Genomic DNA, 18,037 nt, shown 5'->3' with positions numbered 1-18,037 from the left:
TGCAACCATTACTTTTCCCATTCTTTAAAGACAGAAATTTATTATATATTTCATTATCACAATTTCATGTTCTCCCTAACTTCTGCACTCACTCTACTGTATTACAGCCTATTCTTCATGGCTTACCTTAGCTTTGCCATCCTGTGCAGACATATATCCTACACACATGCTCTCTGTTGTATGGCTCCACAGAAATTCCACTAGAAAGGAAAATGCAAGAAGTCACAAAAAATGCGTTGCTTTAAAATAGAAGATGTAACTTAACAAGACTGGAGTCTTGAGAAACAAAGTAAGCTTAAAATATAGTTCGAAAAAGGACAAAAAGCAAACTTGAAGCACAAAATATACTTACCAGAATAAGCCAATCTCAAAAGAAACAGCTATCAAACAAACAAGTCTTTTCCAGCACTATTTGCAGTCATACACTGCAGAACTCATACCCACAATGAGAACATTACTTCAACAATATGGACCCTCCAAGATGAGAAATATATCAACTGCAACTACAGTTGAAAGATAGAATTCTCTTTCAAAGCAGAGGCCTGTTCCATTCATAAGGTAGAAGCAGATATAATTTGCACTTGCTTGCCTTGAATCCAGTCATAAACACACTACAACAGCGTAAGTCTGGACGGCATACAAGGATTCTGGAGAGTTGTAACACTATCAACAGAATAACCAGTAACAAGGATTTTTTCACAGAACCGAGCATAAACATATACATAATATGTAACTACGAGTGGGGAAATCGAGATTTGTGGTTTAGCTGCACAAGGATACAGGAAAACATGCAGAACTAGCAAAGTGTGTAAGATGAGAACTGAAGATACAGAGCAGGCAGGAAAGACATCTGGCAAAAACACAACAATCCTGCAGAAGAAGTGTGAGAGCTGTCCAATGGAAGTGAAAAGATGCCTGGTAAAATTAGAGCAAGACCTGGTCCCAAAAGTGTGCTGAATGGCTTGTATCAGAGATAGTGTGGCCACCAGGACTACGCAAGGAATCGTCCCCCTGTACTCAGCACTGGTGAGGCTGCACCTTGAATACTGTGTTTAGTTTTGGGCCTCTCTCTACAAGACAGACATTGAGACGTTGGAATGTGTTCAAAGAAGAGCAACAAAGCCGGTGAAGGGTTTAGAGGAGAAGTCTTATGAGGAGCTGCTGAGGGAACTGGGGTTGTTTAGCCTGGAGATAAGGAGGCTCAGGGGAGACCTTATTGCTGTCTACAACTACCTGAAAGGAGGCTGTAGTGAGGTGAGTGTCAGTCTCTTCTCCCAAGTAGGAAGTCATAGGATGAGAAGAAACGGCTTCAAGTCATGCTGGGGAAGATGTAGATTGGATAGTAGGAAATACTCCTTCGCTGAAAGGGTTGTCAAGCATTAGAACAGACTGCCCAGGGAAGTGGTTGAGTCATCATCCGTAGGGGTATTTGAAAGACGTGTAGGTGTGGTGCTTAGGGACATGGTTTAGTGGTGGACTTGGCAGTGTTAGGTTAACGGCTGGACTCGATGATCTTCAAGGTCTTTTTCAACCTAAAGAATTCTGTGATCCTATTCTATGATCAAAGCACTCTCAGGTCTGATCACCTTGACTTCTAGCAGTAGTTACACAGCATCAGCTCTCTGGTACTGTATACTCACAGCTCATTTAGGATATAAATGTTGAAGATTAACTGCTGTGTTTGTAGTGATAACGACTAAGAAAACTAACCACTGCTGACATGTACTGTTAATGCATGTTAATCCAGTACGTTGTCATTCTGAAGTCTGAAAGTGGCCGGATTTTCAATTGTTTAAACAGCCCATTAGAGTGATCTTTAACTCTTTGATAAATATACAGGTATTTTTGTATATATATACACACACTCCCCTACTCAGCTGCAAGAGAAAATTCAGAAAAAGAGCACATTATTCATATCTTTAGCTCCCACCCAGTGAGGCTTTACAAAACATCACACTATATTCTTCCTGTTCCATGTCACAGCCATTTTTCCTTGTGTTCCTTAATCATGTCATTTGGAAGGGGGAAAAGAAAGAGTTGCTGATCAGAATTCAGGGTGTTTCATAGAAAACTGTAGAGTTTTTAAAAAATTGCACAAATTACACACGATGCCATGAAAAGCTATTTTCAAGTACTTCATTAGCAAGATCCTTTCATATGCTGCAAAAAGCATCATTAGATGGTTATAAAACATCTATTAATTCCTACTCCTCACATTCCTTTAATACGGTTGACGAAGGTCACAGCATGCTGAGTATGCTTCTCCTTTGAACCATTTATCCTTGCATAGCAATTAACTCAGAGTAGAAGATCAAAGTTCAGACAATCCCAGCAAGACTCGAAGATTCTGACAGATACGTAGATATCATCATAAAAGAAAAATGAACTTCATTTAGGTATGTGCTTTGCTCCCCCGTTATAGATTCACGACTACTACTGGCAAAGGCTAAAAAGCCAAAAGCTTTCAGAGAGTGAAACACATTTAGTGCAATGTAACTGTGTTCGACGAGGCCAACCCCTCCCTAACACCCTAAAGGTTCAACTGTCAGTGAAAGCATTTGTTTTTTGGAGACAAATTTAATCTCAACTTTCAATTTTGTGAAGCTGGGCAACAGTTCAGGCCAAATACCCTAAAAACATTATTTCTTTGCCTTTAATAACTTAAGGCATATTCTTTTAACTTTTCAGTAGTTTTTTCCTTCTACATTGTCCACCAAAGGTAGCATGTACCAGCATGAAATATGGTTATTGCTAGTTATTATAAGTAGTGGAATTAGAATGAAAATCCTAAATTACATACTTATCTGAAGACATTTCACATCTTTTCAACCATTTAATAAATCACTTTCTTGCAATTTGTTTCAATAGTTTAAAAAGATTAATAAAAAGAGATCATCCCGGAACAAAGACGTAAGATTTCATTATTCTATACACTGAGTTCTTCAGTATTACACAACTTATTTTCAATCAAAAGAGCACAAATATTACATATGTTTAATTATACATTAACTCAGCATATAGTGTAAGGCAGGAAATTTCTGTGGTAGAGAAAAAATTATCTTTAGAAAAAGCTGTGCTACATGAATCTTATTTCAGTGGAAAGAAAACTAAAAAAAAAAAAAAATCAATGGACCAATGAGTCTTTACTTATGATGTATGATATATGGGGATTTTCTTTATTAATTTTTGAGGAAAAGATACCAAATGTTCTTTAATAGGAACATCTTTTCTTAGACGAATGACAAACATTAAATGAATAAAAATATTTCTCTCACTTCTAAACATAAGAAATGGAAGGTATGCTGATGATCTTTGTTATTTAATCGAACTTGTATTTTTATTTTCTTAACTCTTTTTTAGCGACAGAATTTATGTTGTTGTATGCTTTTCTCTAGACCAATAATGTCACAATTAACCATGTTTAAATCTGAAAACTGTAAATCAAACTTGCAACATTCTCTGTATGTTTAGCAACCCATGCTCTGGTTCTGGAGTCAGGATTACACAGTTTTGGCTTTCAGATAGTTGAAAGCCAAGAGTAAGATCTAGCCAAGTCAAAGTCTATTTGATAGTTTACTTCTTCAAAAAGACAAGCTGTTCAGGTAATAACTCTAAAAAACTATAACATACAAAAACTATTTCTAAAATCTTTCCCCATCCAAGTCTTCCTAAATTCCTTTGTTGTCCAAGATAATCCCAAAATCATCATCGGAATTGTAAGGATTCACCTCCCAAACCTCTGGTTCTTTGTAATAGCAAAATAAACATACATGAAACTCTTAAGGATAAGATGAGATGTTGACCAAAAGCATAAAACACACAAGCCTCAACTACTGAGTAGAGAAACATGAATGCTATGAACTGTACTGAGTAAAATTACTTATCAGAATGAATGACTGAAGGTGGAGTATGATCAAACTCAAGCTGACCAACACAAAGTAGTACATGATATTTAAAGATTCTTGTAATGCAAACCAGCAAGGTGTAATATGAGAACAAAACTGACAGACAAAATACAACCTTATCCTGTGCAACTGTAATAACTTGACCCTAACATCTTTGGCAGTCACTGAACAGACAGCAATAAATACTAGAGTTTGTGTGGGTTGACCCATCATTAAGAATATATCTGCCAGCTCACCTTTAGCACACACTCTGCCTGCTACTCAAGGTTGGCTGTAAGCAGGCACACTCCGGTGACACGTTAGGATTTAGTGGGACAAAAGCAGTAATGACTTAAAATAAAGGTGAGGTGTCTTTCTAAACAATAGCCTATAGATTCAAAGGAAATTATGCAATTCAAGAATTACCAGGCGAGACGCTATGATTTGCCTTAATTCGCAAAGTTAAATTAGGTGATCGAATTTGTCATGTCAGATCTTAAAAGATACAAAAGCTAATTCAAATCTGTAATGCCGACAGCTAATCATGAAACACTTGGGGAAACAATAATACAACAGAGGATTCTGCAAAGGAAAATAACCTTTCATTCTGGTAGCATAATATAAATATGTATTAGACAGGTCCACGTGACCCAAGCACAGAGCATGACCAGAGGCACATGCCCACATCTAAGAAGCACCACAAGAAAGGAGATGGTACAAGCGTCATGTTGAAGTAATTCACATGCCCCCAGTCCCAAATCCCTGCCTCCAAAGAAGAACACGGGCTTTCCTGTCTCTGGGTTGTATTTCCACCCACCTCTGCTAGCAGCCTACAGAGCTGTTTCCTAGCTGCTTCTCTACAACTAACCGTGTGACCGTTTACCATAACACACTTGTTCTGCTGCGAAGCAGCAAGACAGATGAGGATCTTGTTTCTAGGACATAAACCAGGTTGAAGGGCCGTAAAGCTCAGAGCCTTTTTAACCAGTCAGCTACTGGTGGCAGCGAAGTACAGTTTTCTGCTGATCTCAAGATAAACAGCAAGTGCTCGTGTTGTCTGAATACGCAAATAGTAACTGCGATTGATCTGAATAGATTTTCCCAGGCATAACAAAAAATTTCCAACCATAAACCAACTTCTCTTTCAAATTTTAAAGTCTATCCTCCAAATTTTCACCTTTTATCCTGCAAAAAGGAGGAACAAAGAACTTTTTAGATAGCATTTTTAGCACACGAACCACTGAGAAGCAGTCCACAGGCATACGCATCAACTCGAGCTAAAAGATCAATTCCTTCTACGGGAAGCATACCCTGTCTCACCACAAGCAACCCTTACTCCTATGCCACGGTTTTAGAAGGATCCTGCACACCCCTCTGAACCACAATTCTGCCCAGAAATAATGAGTCAGAAAGAATGCTCTTTTCTGCAGTTTTAGAGAACAGAGGTAATACTACTATTTCACTTTCTAGAGTTTTATCGTCTCAAACAATTTCAATTCCTTTTTGTTTTCTCTGTGACCTTTGAACAATGGTAAACATGCACAGACAGTTTTTATTTTATCTTTCACTTTGGCTTAGCACCTAGCTCAAGTAAAAATGAAAAAGAATTTCTTACCTAGTAAAGTTGGCTTTTCCTGTGGTGATTCAGGCTCTGCTGAACACCTGCAAGACCGAAGAACTATCACACCTCCGAGAACACCATCTTCATTGGCTAGAAAAGGTGAACCTGGGCAAAATCATTGGGGAAAATTATTTGCAAAAGGAATAGTTTCTTTGGTATTTTTTTTATGTGACTTTTCTGCCTTCCCCCTTTAACCTTGTCACTGAATGTTGAAAAGACTGTCAGGTCAACCAATGCTTTTACAAAAGCATCAGGTTTACTTTTTTCTAGTGTTTCTAATGAGTAACTATCTAAATAGCAATCTACTAATCTACCAGTAATCAAAAAAGGAAAAAGAGCTACATGGAATAAAAAAATAATAATTGGGAATTACATTTGTGAGTACAAAACCATTTGTTCTTGGATCAAGGAAGATATAATAATGAAAAAATGGAGTGTCAAGTTGAAAAAAAAAAAATCCTGTCTCAATATTTAGTTCTTTCTGTACTGTAATTAATATAAAGATGGCCACATATGAAAAAAATCAAGCCATTTTGGGTCACTTTTACAGTTTATTCATTTTTCCCAATTTAAATCACTTTGTACAGAGACATCATCAAACTGCTATAGATTGTCTTCCTTGCTGTTTTATGAATATTAGCAGAAAAGCCAAAACACATCCTACTTTTTAAAGTGGCTTTTCTGTTGTTAATTTAGGACACATGACATAAAACATCTTCTATCAGAAGCTGGAAAAGTTTTAAAGTTCGCTGAATCAAGTCTAAGTATTCTTTTTCTGGTTTGTCATTTGAAATGAGATTCCTATAGTTTTAAAAGTGGAAACAATGGTACGATTTACATAGAATTTAAAATGCCTTGAGCCACAAAATTAACCAAATTCTTGCACTTAAGCCCAAATAGACCCTACTAGACATTTGCAATACACTGTGATTCAAAGTTGAACGTACAACTGCAAAAGGCACTTCATAGATTCCTTCTCAGTTATTTTCTTTTCAATAAACCAGTATACTATGTCTAGTGTACAGACACTGTACAAGAATTTGCTGGCCACAAGAACTTTAGAGCAGGTCTGTTCATCAGCCTCCTCCAATTTGCCCACAGCTACTCGTATGATTAAAATCACTCCTTTAATGCAAACAACAACAAAACAACCAACCCAGTAAGAACCAACTTTAAGCTTTACTGTAAGGAAAACTAAAAGCTTTACCACGTTTTCTCTTGAAATAAGAGCAGCCACATTCAAAAGCGATACAAGGTGGTCATTACAACAGAAACCCATGTTGCAGGAAAATAATAAATGTGGTATGCTTAACCAACAGTAATATCTTATTTGATCTAATAAAAACAGATAGTATCTTCAAAGCACCACTTGTTTTGTACAAGAACTATTACTAGGTGCCAATTACACCTACTGTATTACTCATTGACTGTGACCAATTCCCTGTGAACCAAGAATCCAGCCAATCATACCACAACAGATAACAAAACAAGAAAATATGTTTGGTTAAAATAGAAATGTAAGGTTTGGGAAGCTGAAAAGAGTTTTACCACCCAAATCAAAATCTTTTACTTTATGCTTTGCAAGATGTTAAGTATAGCTCTTATACTTTCACTGCATTAAACACATTCTGGCTAAGTATGTGGTATGATTTCCGTAAGTAAATGAAGAAAATAACGTGGTTTTCTCCACAGGGGACATATATCCTTTAATCTTTACTTCAGAAACTCAGGTACTTCAAAGACAATGTCTTAACTTGAATTTGATCTGCAGACCTGATCTTATACTCAATTGTATCAATTATTCAGGCTACAAGCCATGCTGTGGTGAAGTATCATTGCAAACAGACAGAAAAAGTTTTGGGTTTTGTTTTGGTTTTTAATAAGCAGTGTTTCTCCTCCTTTTTCAAGGCCTGTGAAAGATTCTTTCAAGGTCTTAGTGAAAAATACTAATAATCTCTATAATCAGAATGGTTAAATACGATGTTCTTCAGCAGAACATAGCCAGCAAACAGTATTTAAAGCAGATAGTATATTTAAGGCCACACTAAAACACTGAGTCTGTATGAATGCACACAAACACAGACAGCAACTACTGATTATAGACTTGATGCCACTAAAGTCTTGTTCTCAAAATGTTTACATTGGATTAATCACTTTTTTTTTTTTTTTAAGTGTTTTTCTTTCTCCCACACTCAGGAAAGTAGATGAAAGAAAAGTCTGTAAATAAACCAATCACATATTTCTTCATTTCCCCAGTATTTTTGTCAACTATGTACCATCATCACGGATCAAGTTTTTGATAATCTGAATAACTTGCATATGCTAGGCTCTCTCTTTCTAAACTTTAAGAGAAGACTTGGCAGTATATAGTTTTTTCCATGTAAAGAGTCTGCAGCAAAATATGTAATGTTACATTTTCAGCAGAATTCTTTCATTTTTACAGGGACTTCTTTGCAAGAACAAAACATCCGTCTTCTTCAGTGAAGTACAGAATGAGAAAAAGAATCACTCAAAGTATGTGTTTTGTGATACTTTTTCTAAAAAGAGGTTTAAAAAAGTAATTTCAATCTTAAGCTTCAAGCACATAAGACAAACTCTTAAGCTTACAATTTCATCCAAAGGGATGCAGAACTCTGCTAATGAGAATTGCATTCCTGCCAGCACAAATAGCATTTATGTACTTTAAAAATGCTGTCCATCGTATTGCCTTAAATATGTACACAATTGTGTTCTGATCCAAATTACTTCCTTCAAAGATTATACACCACGGAAGCTTTATTAGCAGTCCACAAGATCCAAAGGCTTTGAAGACCATGCTAAACACTCAAAAGCCAGAAAACTGACTGTATTAATTCAGCCCTTCTTAAAGTACATAGCCAGTCTACTGTTATTTCAACCAGAAAACTCAAGAGGAGGATTAATTTCATAGCACTGTGCATGACAAAAGCGTGATAAAAGCATGATAAAGAATAGTTTTAACTTCAGCACTCATAAAACACACCAGATAAGCAAGAAGCTGACTTCTTTAAGAATAACACAAGTTGGGCTCTTGGAGTAAGGATAAATGTTGGTTATGCCAAACGAGACCAGGCCTTATTGCCCTAACTTTGTAAGAAGTGACCACAACAGTAGCACTGGGGTGATACAGAGCTGAGTAAAATGGCTTAGAGTGACTTGTAGCAGGTAATTTGGATGGAGTATTAAACCAGGACATGTCTTAGAAGTTGGTGTTATGCAAACCAAGCAAAGAAGATGGGACACATTCTCTCTCCCAACGACGGAAACACAGCATTATTTGCCCAATGATGCACTACATCAAAACCCAGAATCTACAGGCTATCCTTACTTGTAGCACCAAGATACTACAATAACGACGAAAATGACAGGATCATGTTGGCTTTCTTGTTGCAGCCAGCCATGGTTCATAGCAATAGAGATTGAGCCAAAATACAGCTGCAAGTCAAGAAATTACTGAGATTTAGTATTTTCAGCTGAGCTACTGAAGATTTTCCTTTTTTTTTTTTTGGTAAAGAACAATGCAGAGCAAACTTTTAACACCATTTTATCATCAGCTGCGAACTGAACATTATTCTGGAGAGGAGAAAAAAAGTCTGAAACAAGAACACATCCCTTCTCACCTCCAAACACAAACAGCAAATGAAGACACAAACACACAGTCACTTGGAAAAACCTTCCAGTGTATCACTATCTTCTCACTCACACTACTTCCATGGGCTGTTTCCCCACTTCTGCTAGAGGTTGCCATCCACAGTGTAGACAGAAGCAAATTGCGTGAGTACACACTCAACCACTCCAATTGCTTTCAACAGCAATTTCAGCTCAGCCATTTCAGTGCAAAATCAGCAACAATATAATATGTGCCTCCAATTCACTGCACTGGCTAATTTGTGGGGAATCAACCTCTAAACAGTGACAGTAAAAACCAGTTGCCTACAGTAATAACATTACAGTATTCTACACTACAGTGAATTCAGAGACTGTTTCTCCTCCCCTAAAAATCAGACTCTAAGCCAAATTAAATATGCACTGAACAGCATATTCTAAAACAGAAAATGTATTTTATTTTCCAATGACACCATTTAAAAAAAAAAGTTAAAAGAGGGATTCAAATATATGAATATTTTTTTTAAACAAAGATATTTCTGGATATGCAGACTTATTACTGAGGATTACAATTATGCTAAAGAATGTATTTTAACACAGCAGTATAGTGAAAGTGAGTAGGGTTATGTTAAGCAAGATTCTACACAGCTGAATGTTATGCATCCACTATCAGATCTGTAAACATAACTTTACAAAGTAGTATTACATTTTATTTCGAAACAGAATCCATGCACTGTACACAGGAATTAATTTGAGTTTTCTCAAAACACCGTGAACGCAAGTGTTAGGAACATATCTCATTAATTTAGTTCTAAAAATCATTTTGTTACAGCCAAGCCATCGAGAAAAAGAAGTAATAGTGCAGAATCCTGTAAAACATAACAATATAGGTAATGGCATTTTTTCATATACATTATATTTAATTAGTATTTCAATAGGAATAGAAAAGGTGCAACTGAAATATAGCCACATATATTAAAGTCATAATGGTTTCTCATTAGAAGGATAAAATAATCTGGCTCCCACACTCCTACATCATTTTTGCTCTCTCTGTACTCTTAAGAATGATAGACCTTGCTCTACAATTGAAATTCAATAAAAATAAAACAAGATATGCCTACTAGCCAAAAATAATTTTTTTACTGCAATAAAATAGAATTGCTAGACAAACCTTTGATTTAATAGTTTGCTAATGACAAAACTACAACAACCTGGGGCTTTTAATATCATTTTAAGCCTCATGAAACTCATTGTTCCTTCCCAGTTACACTGCCATAACACTGAAGAATTTGACAGGAAAAAATCCAAGGCAAAACTTCAACTACAGCATCAACTAATAATGTTAGCACTGACTACCCAGAGAAAAGGAGTAGGAAAAAAACAAAACCAAAAACCAAAAACCAACATCTTCCAATAGTTTTGGTTTAATACTCACCTCCTCCAGTCACACAATTATATTTTACAAAACATATTTTCATCCTTCAAAGCTCAATTATTCTGTTATCGCTACTGACACATAGAAACATTATCGAGTTTTTACTTATATATTTTGTTCATTAATAATCTGCAGTAATGGCCTCTTAAAGATAAGCAAACAGGTCTTCATAGCAGCTCCATATTCACTGATTCCACCACGCTCTCCAAAAGCAATCACAACTGAACACCGAGACCTAGGTTCAGCCTCAGACCACGGACGGAGCATATAGATTTCACAACTGTTAAGGCAAACATTGGCCTCAACATTCAGCCTTGCTCTGGAGGAACTACAGCTACAAGTGAAGAATATTTTTTCTTCTACATCTCTTGTAAATTAAACTACTCCCATGATGAAGGTCACCCACTCCAAAGCATGTGATTGGTAACGGTTGTTCATTTCTGATCCTGTACTTTTTTCCCATTTGTAGCTACTGGACAGATCCATTCTAGCACAGATTCGATACTAAACTGTAAAAGAAGTGTTTTATTTACATTTACCCAGCTGAAGGACTAACCAGCTGTTCATCAGATGTTTTACATTCATACTCTTCTGTAGTAGAGAAACCATTACCGGCTTCACTGTTTACATTAGATTTCAAAGCCTTCAGAACTTTGCTTTAAATACTAAACTGTAGCATGGTGTAACCAATTAAGTGCTTTAGCATCCCCAGTTTTAATGGAGTGCGACTAAATCCTTCTAAATCTTCTCATACTGTAATGTGAGTGAAATTCAGATTTTTGCAGGTCAATAATCTATAGATCACCTATGCCACTGGCCTTTGTCAGCTTGTGCACGGAACATATTTAAAGTGAAGCTCTTTGCCACTCTGCTTCTGCTGTGTATGCCGCTAAACTTCAAGCTAACAATTTAAATAAACACTAGAGGAATAGATAAGCACTAAATGAAGCCTGCTCTTAATTTCATGCACCATTATTTGTTAAATGTTTAAGTGCAAGCTGTCTGAAATCAGAGATCTTTATATTTTATGATAAGCAAGTAATTTAAAACATCTGTTCAGAATTTTTTAAGAAGCTGCAAGGGAAAGCACATCAACTTTCAAACATTATAGGTCGGATTTAAGAAATTAAATAACTGAGGATATCACTGTCCAATAAAATCCCAACATTTTTGATAAGGAGCAGCACAGTCAGGACCTAGACAAAGCTTCGTGTAACATTACTACGTGGTGTTAATTTGTTAGTTTTTCAGCTGGTTTTACTGTACATAAAATGGAGAGGCCTATTCAATTCTGTCTACCATCAAATAAAAACTTGTGAAATTCTAATCTTGTGGTGGATGAAATATATGAAATTTCAGGATCATTAAATTCTCTTCTCAAATCTTTTCCTCTGAAGAAGACATAATAATGCTTCCATAGCATCCTTCCTCCATTGCAAAAGCACAAAGGATGTTACAAAGCTTGGTGTGAAGCAGCACCTCAGTGTAAAGCAACACTGTGTAACGACAGTCACTGGCAGTCTTGTAACTGTTTTTACGTATGAGGCTTTTTTCCAGCAACCAGCATAACTCATAATTGGGAAATTTATATTCTGCAATTCCCAAGACAGGTGTTTGACACAAAATTTTTAAAAGAGAAAGCGTCAGCGTTATCCTTCTGCTATTACCTTTCTGCAGACATTGCTCATTTGTGAGCTGAAGCACAACTTAAAAATACAAGAATAGACAAACATATTTCCGCTAAGGAAAGAACAAATACCAGATTCCATCTATGTCTTTAGGCTCATTATTTTCTAATACTTTATAAGAAGCTTTAAAGTACAATTCGTATCATCGTCGTTGTTGAAAGCCCAGATTTCCCGCCAGTGAGATGACACAAACATTTACTCTAAGTCTACATTCCACAAGCTTGGCCACATTTGAAAGGAACGATGAGTAACAAAATCCTCTGTTCTTCTGTTTGAAAGGTATTTGTGTTTATAGAACACCATTCTTCGACTGCGTACGAAGCCTTTACTGCTCTTCAACTAAAGATATTGAGCCCATTCCATTTACAAAAAAAATCTAAATTTAATTTCTCTCACCTTCAATTCAACCATCAATTGTGCATTATCCATAGTAAGTTGGCTCTGAGAAAGGATGACAGAAGCACATCTGCCATCAGTTTGCTCATCACCTGCTGTTTAAACAGCACTCACTGTTTAAGCCAGGCATTCCCTAGCTGGAAGGATTCCCAGGGCTCTGTGGAGACTCGGAGAGTTCTGTAAACAGGAAGCACCAATCTGATGGCAACTGCCAAAATCAGCTGTTCATCCCTCCAATACAAGTAACGCACATTTTGACTTCTGACAAAACATTCTAGCTCTGCTTTGTTAAAGATTTTTTTTTTTTTTTTTTTTTTTTTGCCTTATAATTCTGGTGAAAGTTTGTCCTGACCACAAAATAGGGCTTTAAGAAAGGCTGGCAAGGAAAGAATCCATGCCATCAGCACTTAGGCTATTAGCCCATTGTATCCTATTGTTTCTCAACCATAAGAAATCCTGCATCATACCACACATCCTGAGATATCAACTAGCACATCATCTATGAAAATTTAAAGGAAAAAAAACTATTTCGTTTAAGCCCATTGTTTTAAGCGTAATGAATGTTTTCAACTGTTGCGCTCTATTAGCAAGACATAATTTTGCATTCTACCTTCAGAATTGCCAAGATCCCCCAAAATTACACTACTGGCTGCAAACTTAGTGCTATGTCACATGTAAACAGCAAGATGTTTCTGGATTTTGAGGTTTTCTTCAACAATTCTCCATTCATAGGGCAGCTGAGGGCAAACTAGATTTTATACTTTCTATTCAAATCACGGACTCCAAGCACTTCACTCATCCAAAAAGAAAAGGTGGCTGTATCTTTTTTTTCCCCCTACATCAGCACTGCCCCAAAGTACAACTGAGAACATAATACACACACCTGCTGCCAGGCAACAAAAACCTACAGCGGTAAGTTTCTGAAAAGACAAGACAGATCTATCCCTAATTAAAACATGAAACTTTAAAAAGGAATTATAAACCACTTTTTTTTTCAAATTTTGCTATAATGAAAAGCATTCATTGACTACTATCTCTCATTCTTTTCGCTTTCCCTTGTTTTGTAATTTTAGTTGTTTTTCACAAGGCAGTATGACATCACACTGTTAGCCTAGTATCTCTGTCTGTGCTGCTCCTCTTCCTTTGCAATTGATAGTTTCAGGTATAACAAAAACTTTAGCGAAATTCAATGTTCTTCAGTCTGACACAAACATTTTCACATTTTCAGTAAAGAATACAATGTATATATCACATACTAGCCAGTTAATATTTAAAATAAAAACATCTGCTATGCAAACTGCTGGCAAAATACTTTTGGACCAAACAGCAAGAGAAGAATTGCGTTTTTGCTAACAGTTACCAAAAAGAAAAAAGAAAACCCAGAAAACTCAAAGAAGATATCTCAACTAAAAAGTTCCTGAATTTTTTAGTCCTTTATCAGCCAGTTTCTATTAATTACTTTGGCAGTAGCTTTCTATTTTGTGTGTGTGCATGCACTAACACGAAATTGCATAAGGATATGCACAGTTTGTGTTTGCTTTTACTACTCCTATCACAAACAGCACAGTAAATTTGGAGAGTATGGACTATAGATCTGCCTTTCCTGAAGTTAGGCCACTTCCATACAACAACTTCAGAGTAGTGTTAAAAATCAGTAAAGCTGTCACAAGCATCCTTCCTAAAGGCTTCTCTTGGGTAAATAAAACCCTAATTTTGTGTCACTATGCACTGGAATAAGCGATTAAACATAAAAAGTCACATTTATGCTGCTTGGATTATAATCTCTTCAGAGAACATACTGGGATTACTTTGGTTCACATTCTTACAGCACCTAGAAACAAGTGCAATACAGTAGTAGATTATCAAGTGCAGCCTTCCAGCATGAAGATGACTTCCCCTCAGAGCCAAATGTTACGTTGTCAGAAGCAGAGTTTAATATGGGTTCAAAATTATAAACAGAGATTAAAAAATTGCAACGTATGGCTTGCCAAGGTCAAGTGCAATTGTTCCTGGGTCCCAAAAAGGTATGCATATGTCCATCTTTCAGTTCTAATTAAAATATCATAAAAATTAAATTTGGCAACACAGTGTACAAGAAGTGTTATGTTGTCTAGAAGAAATTTTGAAGGTCAAAATTGTCTGTGAATTCTAAAGCTTAAAAAATTTTAAGGCCTATAAAGACAGTGCAAGTCAACATATATGTTCAGATCTATGCTATTTCCAAAAGTTCAAGCTTATATAAAGATTTGAAAATTCAACATTCGTACTTTGGTTATGACTTGAAGAAAGAAAACAAGATCCATGTACACAAGAAATGAAACATGTATAAGTAGTCCTGTATAATCCTCTCAAAGCAAGGAAAAAAATTGGGTTTACCTTAAAATAGTCTTGAATGAAGTCTACTTTACTTTTTCAAGAAATGAATTTCATCATGTAAATAGCAAACCTGAATCTGTTTGTCCAAAGCACTTAACTGGAACATGCAGTGGTTTTGAGGCCTATTATTTTTAAAAGGGTTAACACGATGAACAATTTTTATTAACACACCTAAACAACCAATTCTAAAATATGCAATTGTACACCACAGCCAGTGATTCAGGCAGGAAATTCTTTCTTCAAACTCTCCTGGTATTCTATGACTCACAAAACAACTGAGGTATTTCCAAGGGTTTTCCTTAGATATCTTAAAATATTCTTCTGTAGTTTACCATTTTTTAGATATAACACAACATTAAATTTGAAGCCAACTGCAACATAAAGCTTTAACAGAAATCACAAAAATAAGTATCCTAATTCTATTTAATAGGGTTAATTGCATTTTAAATGATGTTATGCAATGTTTAGTAAATTAGCACCATATACTTACCAATAAACTTGTTTTGCATAGTCTCTAGGAGAGCTTGGTGGGCATCTTCTGTTTGCAAAGCACATGAACATTCTCTGGCCAGTATGGTTCGGACAAGGTGCTCTCCACAACCTGAGGAAATGTTAAGATTGGGAACAGTCAAAACATAGATATCTCTATGAACAAACAGTCATTATTTTACATTGTCATAGCCAAATTTAAAAAACAAAACAAAACACAGATGTATATGACAGGTGTCTGCCGTATTTTTATTATTTTTTACAGAGTGACACTGAGTCACATGACAATTCAGTATGTCAGCAGTTTTACTCATAACTTTCCTGAAGTTTTTACCATACAAAGTCATAAACCAAAAAAGGTTAAGTACAGAAAGAAGAAACAGAAATAGCGAGAAGAAACAGCAAGACTCTCTTCTCTGACTTCTCATTACTTTATCCAGATTCTGCAATTTTCTCTCAAAGAATCCACTTACTAATCGTTCACGCAGGAACGATCTTTGGATGCAATTCTCTTCAAACCAAGAACATCTTTGCCACAGTAACTCCTTTGCATGACAATCTTCTATTTAGTCCACCTGATTCAGCCCTTTGTCAACAAAGGAATATGTGAATTTACCTTTGCTTTTTTGACAGAGTGGTTGCTGGTAGGAGTCCTAATAAAAACCTCTGTACTTTTTAAAGGCTAGTCTTTAAGAAAACAAAAAGGTTCCAGCAAACAACCACTTATTGCCCCAGTGCATTCTGTAACTATTCCCTGAAACATGCTGATGACAAAGACCAATAGGTCATTAGTGCTAATCGTACTGTGCAGGAACACTTTCACACCTGCTGCTTTTCTCCCATCTCTTTTCCATTCCTGCAATGTGCTTTGGGACATACAGCTGTGGTCAAATGGTACAGCGCGTGTTTACTGGATCAAAGTTTTCTCCGACAGGAAAAGACACTAGTGATACCTTCTGCATATATACAAAAGTCATTATGCTACGATGCCTCCCAGTTGCTGATATTTTTCCTCAATTGTGAGAAAGCAGATGAAGCAGCTAGAAGAGGTCTAAATAAGCACCAGTTAAACTGAAATTTGTTAACCAGTTAGGAAAACCACAACTAATTAATTTAACAGCTCTGGGACCCCCAACATAAGAAGGATATGGGTCTGTTGGAGTGAGTCCAGAGGAGGGCCACAAAGATGATCTGAGGGCTGGAGCATCTCTCCTATGAAGACAGGCTGAGAAAGTTGAGGTTGCTCAGCCTGGAGAAGAGAAAAAGACCTTCTAGCAGCCTTCCAGTACCTAAAGGGGGCTGACAAAAAGGCTGGAGAGGGACTTTTTCCAAGGGTGTGTAGTGATAGGACAAGGGGCAACAGCTTTAAACTGAAAGAGGGGAGATTTTGATTAGATATAAGGAAGAACTACTTCACTCTGAGGGTAGTGAGGCACGGGAACAGGTTGCCTAGAGAAGTTGTGGATGTCCCATCCCTGGAAGTGTTCAAGGCCAGGTTGGACGATGCTTTGAACAACCTGGTCTAGTGAAAGGTGTCCCTGCTCGTGGTAGGGGGGTTGGAACTTGATGATCTTTAAGGTCCCTTCCAACCCAAACCACTCTATGATTCTATGAATATGACAATGATGCTAATTATCTCAATTTAGGTGATATGGTTTGATCAGACTTGTAACTTCAGAGTATATCAAGGCCTAACACTGCACTAGATACCAGAATATATAGACAAAAATCAAATATAGTCAATTCCCCATTTGATTTTTTTTTTCCCCTAGCAAATTTCTCATTAACCATGACAAGATGCAAGCCCTGTGCTGGGTCCATACAAAAATCAGCTATAATCCAGATGGACTTATTAGCTTAGGTGCAGAAGTACATAAATATTCCTACACAGCTTCCAGAGACAATTTATGGCTGGAAACAATCTAGTTGCTTTCACATGGCGGAGCGCTGGAGCTGGTAAGACATCAGACCTAAGCTGGCTTCAAACAAAGGCAGCTCAGTCTCTGCGGATAACATTCACTTTACTGGAAGCACTAACAAGCCCAGAACAGAGAAAACTGAGCGACTCTGGCTGAAGCTAGTCTAGATCTGGCACAAGGAAAGAATTAATAAATAAACCCAACCCAAACTGGCTCCAGTGCAGCCTGCTGAGCGTCTCATCGCTGTGCTTCCCAATATGCCGAGTTTAGAGCACTGATGGTTTGGGCACAACATCGCATGAACTCACATCGGCAGGTCTAGTGCTGTGTCTTGGAGCTACCCACAGACTGGCTTCTTGTTCTTGCCACCACTCTTAAGCCCTAATTAACATGGCAACCTACTCCAAGAATCTCTTTCTGGTTACTTGTCACACAGTTACATCCTTCTCCTTAAAGGCAAAGTGAGTTTACAAACACTGTTCTTCAAAGACTGCTAACACAGAAGCAAAAAGACCCCTCATCCTTCATTTCCAAGATTAAAAAAACAACAAACCACCCCATGGAGCATTACATATGCATTAGATGTCAAAGAATCAGTCCAAGCA

The 18,037-nt window shown here is 36.8% G+C and overlaps 1 protein-coding gene across 4 annotated transcripts in view; it reads right to left on the bottom strand.

Annotated features, from left to right (window-relative positions):
- Positions 1–18,037, bottom strand: part of TASP1 (taspase 1) — a 91,710-nt gene that overhangs the window by 13,618 nt on the left and 60,055 nt on the right. For 3 of the 4 annotated variants that reach the window (XM_086631882.1, XM_086631884.1, XM_086631883.1), the window contains 3 exons: positions 15,515–15,625; positions 5,500–5,610; positions 127–200 (listed from right to left, as the gene is read on the bottom strand). In XM_086631882.1, coding sequence (XP_086488008.1) covers positions 127–200; positions 5,500–5,610; positions 15,515–15,625 — 296 coding nt within the window. Of the gene's footprint in view, positions 1–126; positions 201–5,499; positions 5,611–12,731; positions 12,826–15,514; positions 15,626–18,037 lie in introns of those variants that run through there. The other variant, XM_086631885.1, reaches the window with a different exon arrangement.

This window comes from Tauraco erythrolophus, chromosome 2 (genome assembly GCF_009769465.1).
Source record: "Tauraco erythrolophus isolate bTauEry1 chromosome 2, bTauEry1.pri, whole genome shotgun sequence".
NCBI lineage: Eukaryota > Metazoa > Chordata > Aves > Musophagiformes > Musophagidae > Tauraco > Tauraco erythrolophus.
The sequence above is the reverse complement of the archived record's forward strand: the minus strand, read 5'-3'. Positions and strand labels throughout refer to the sequence as shown.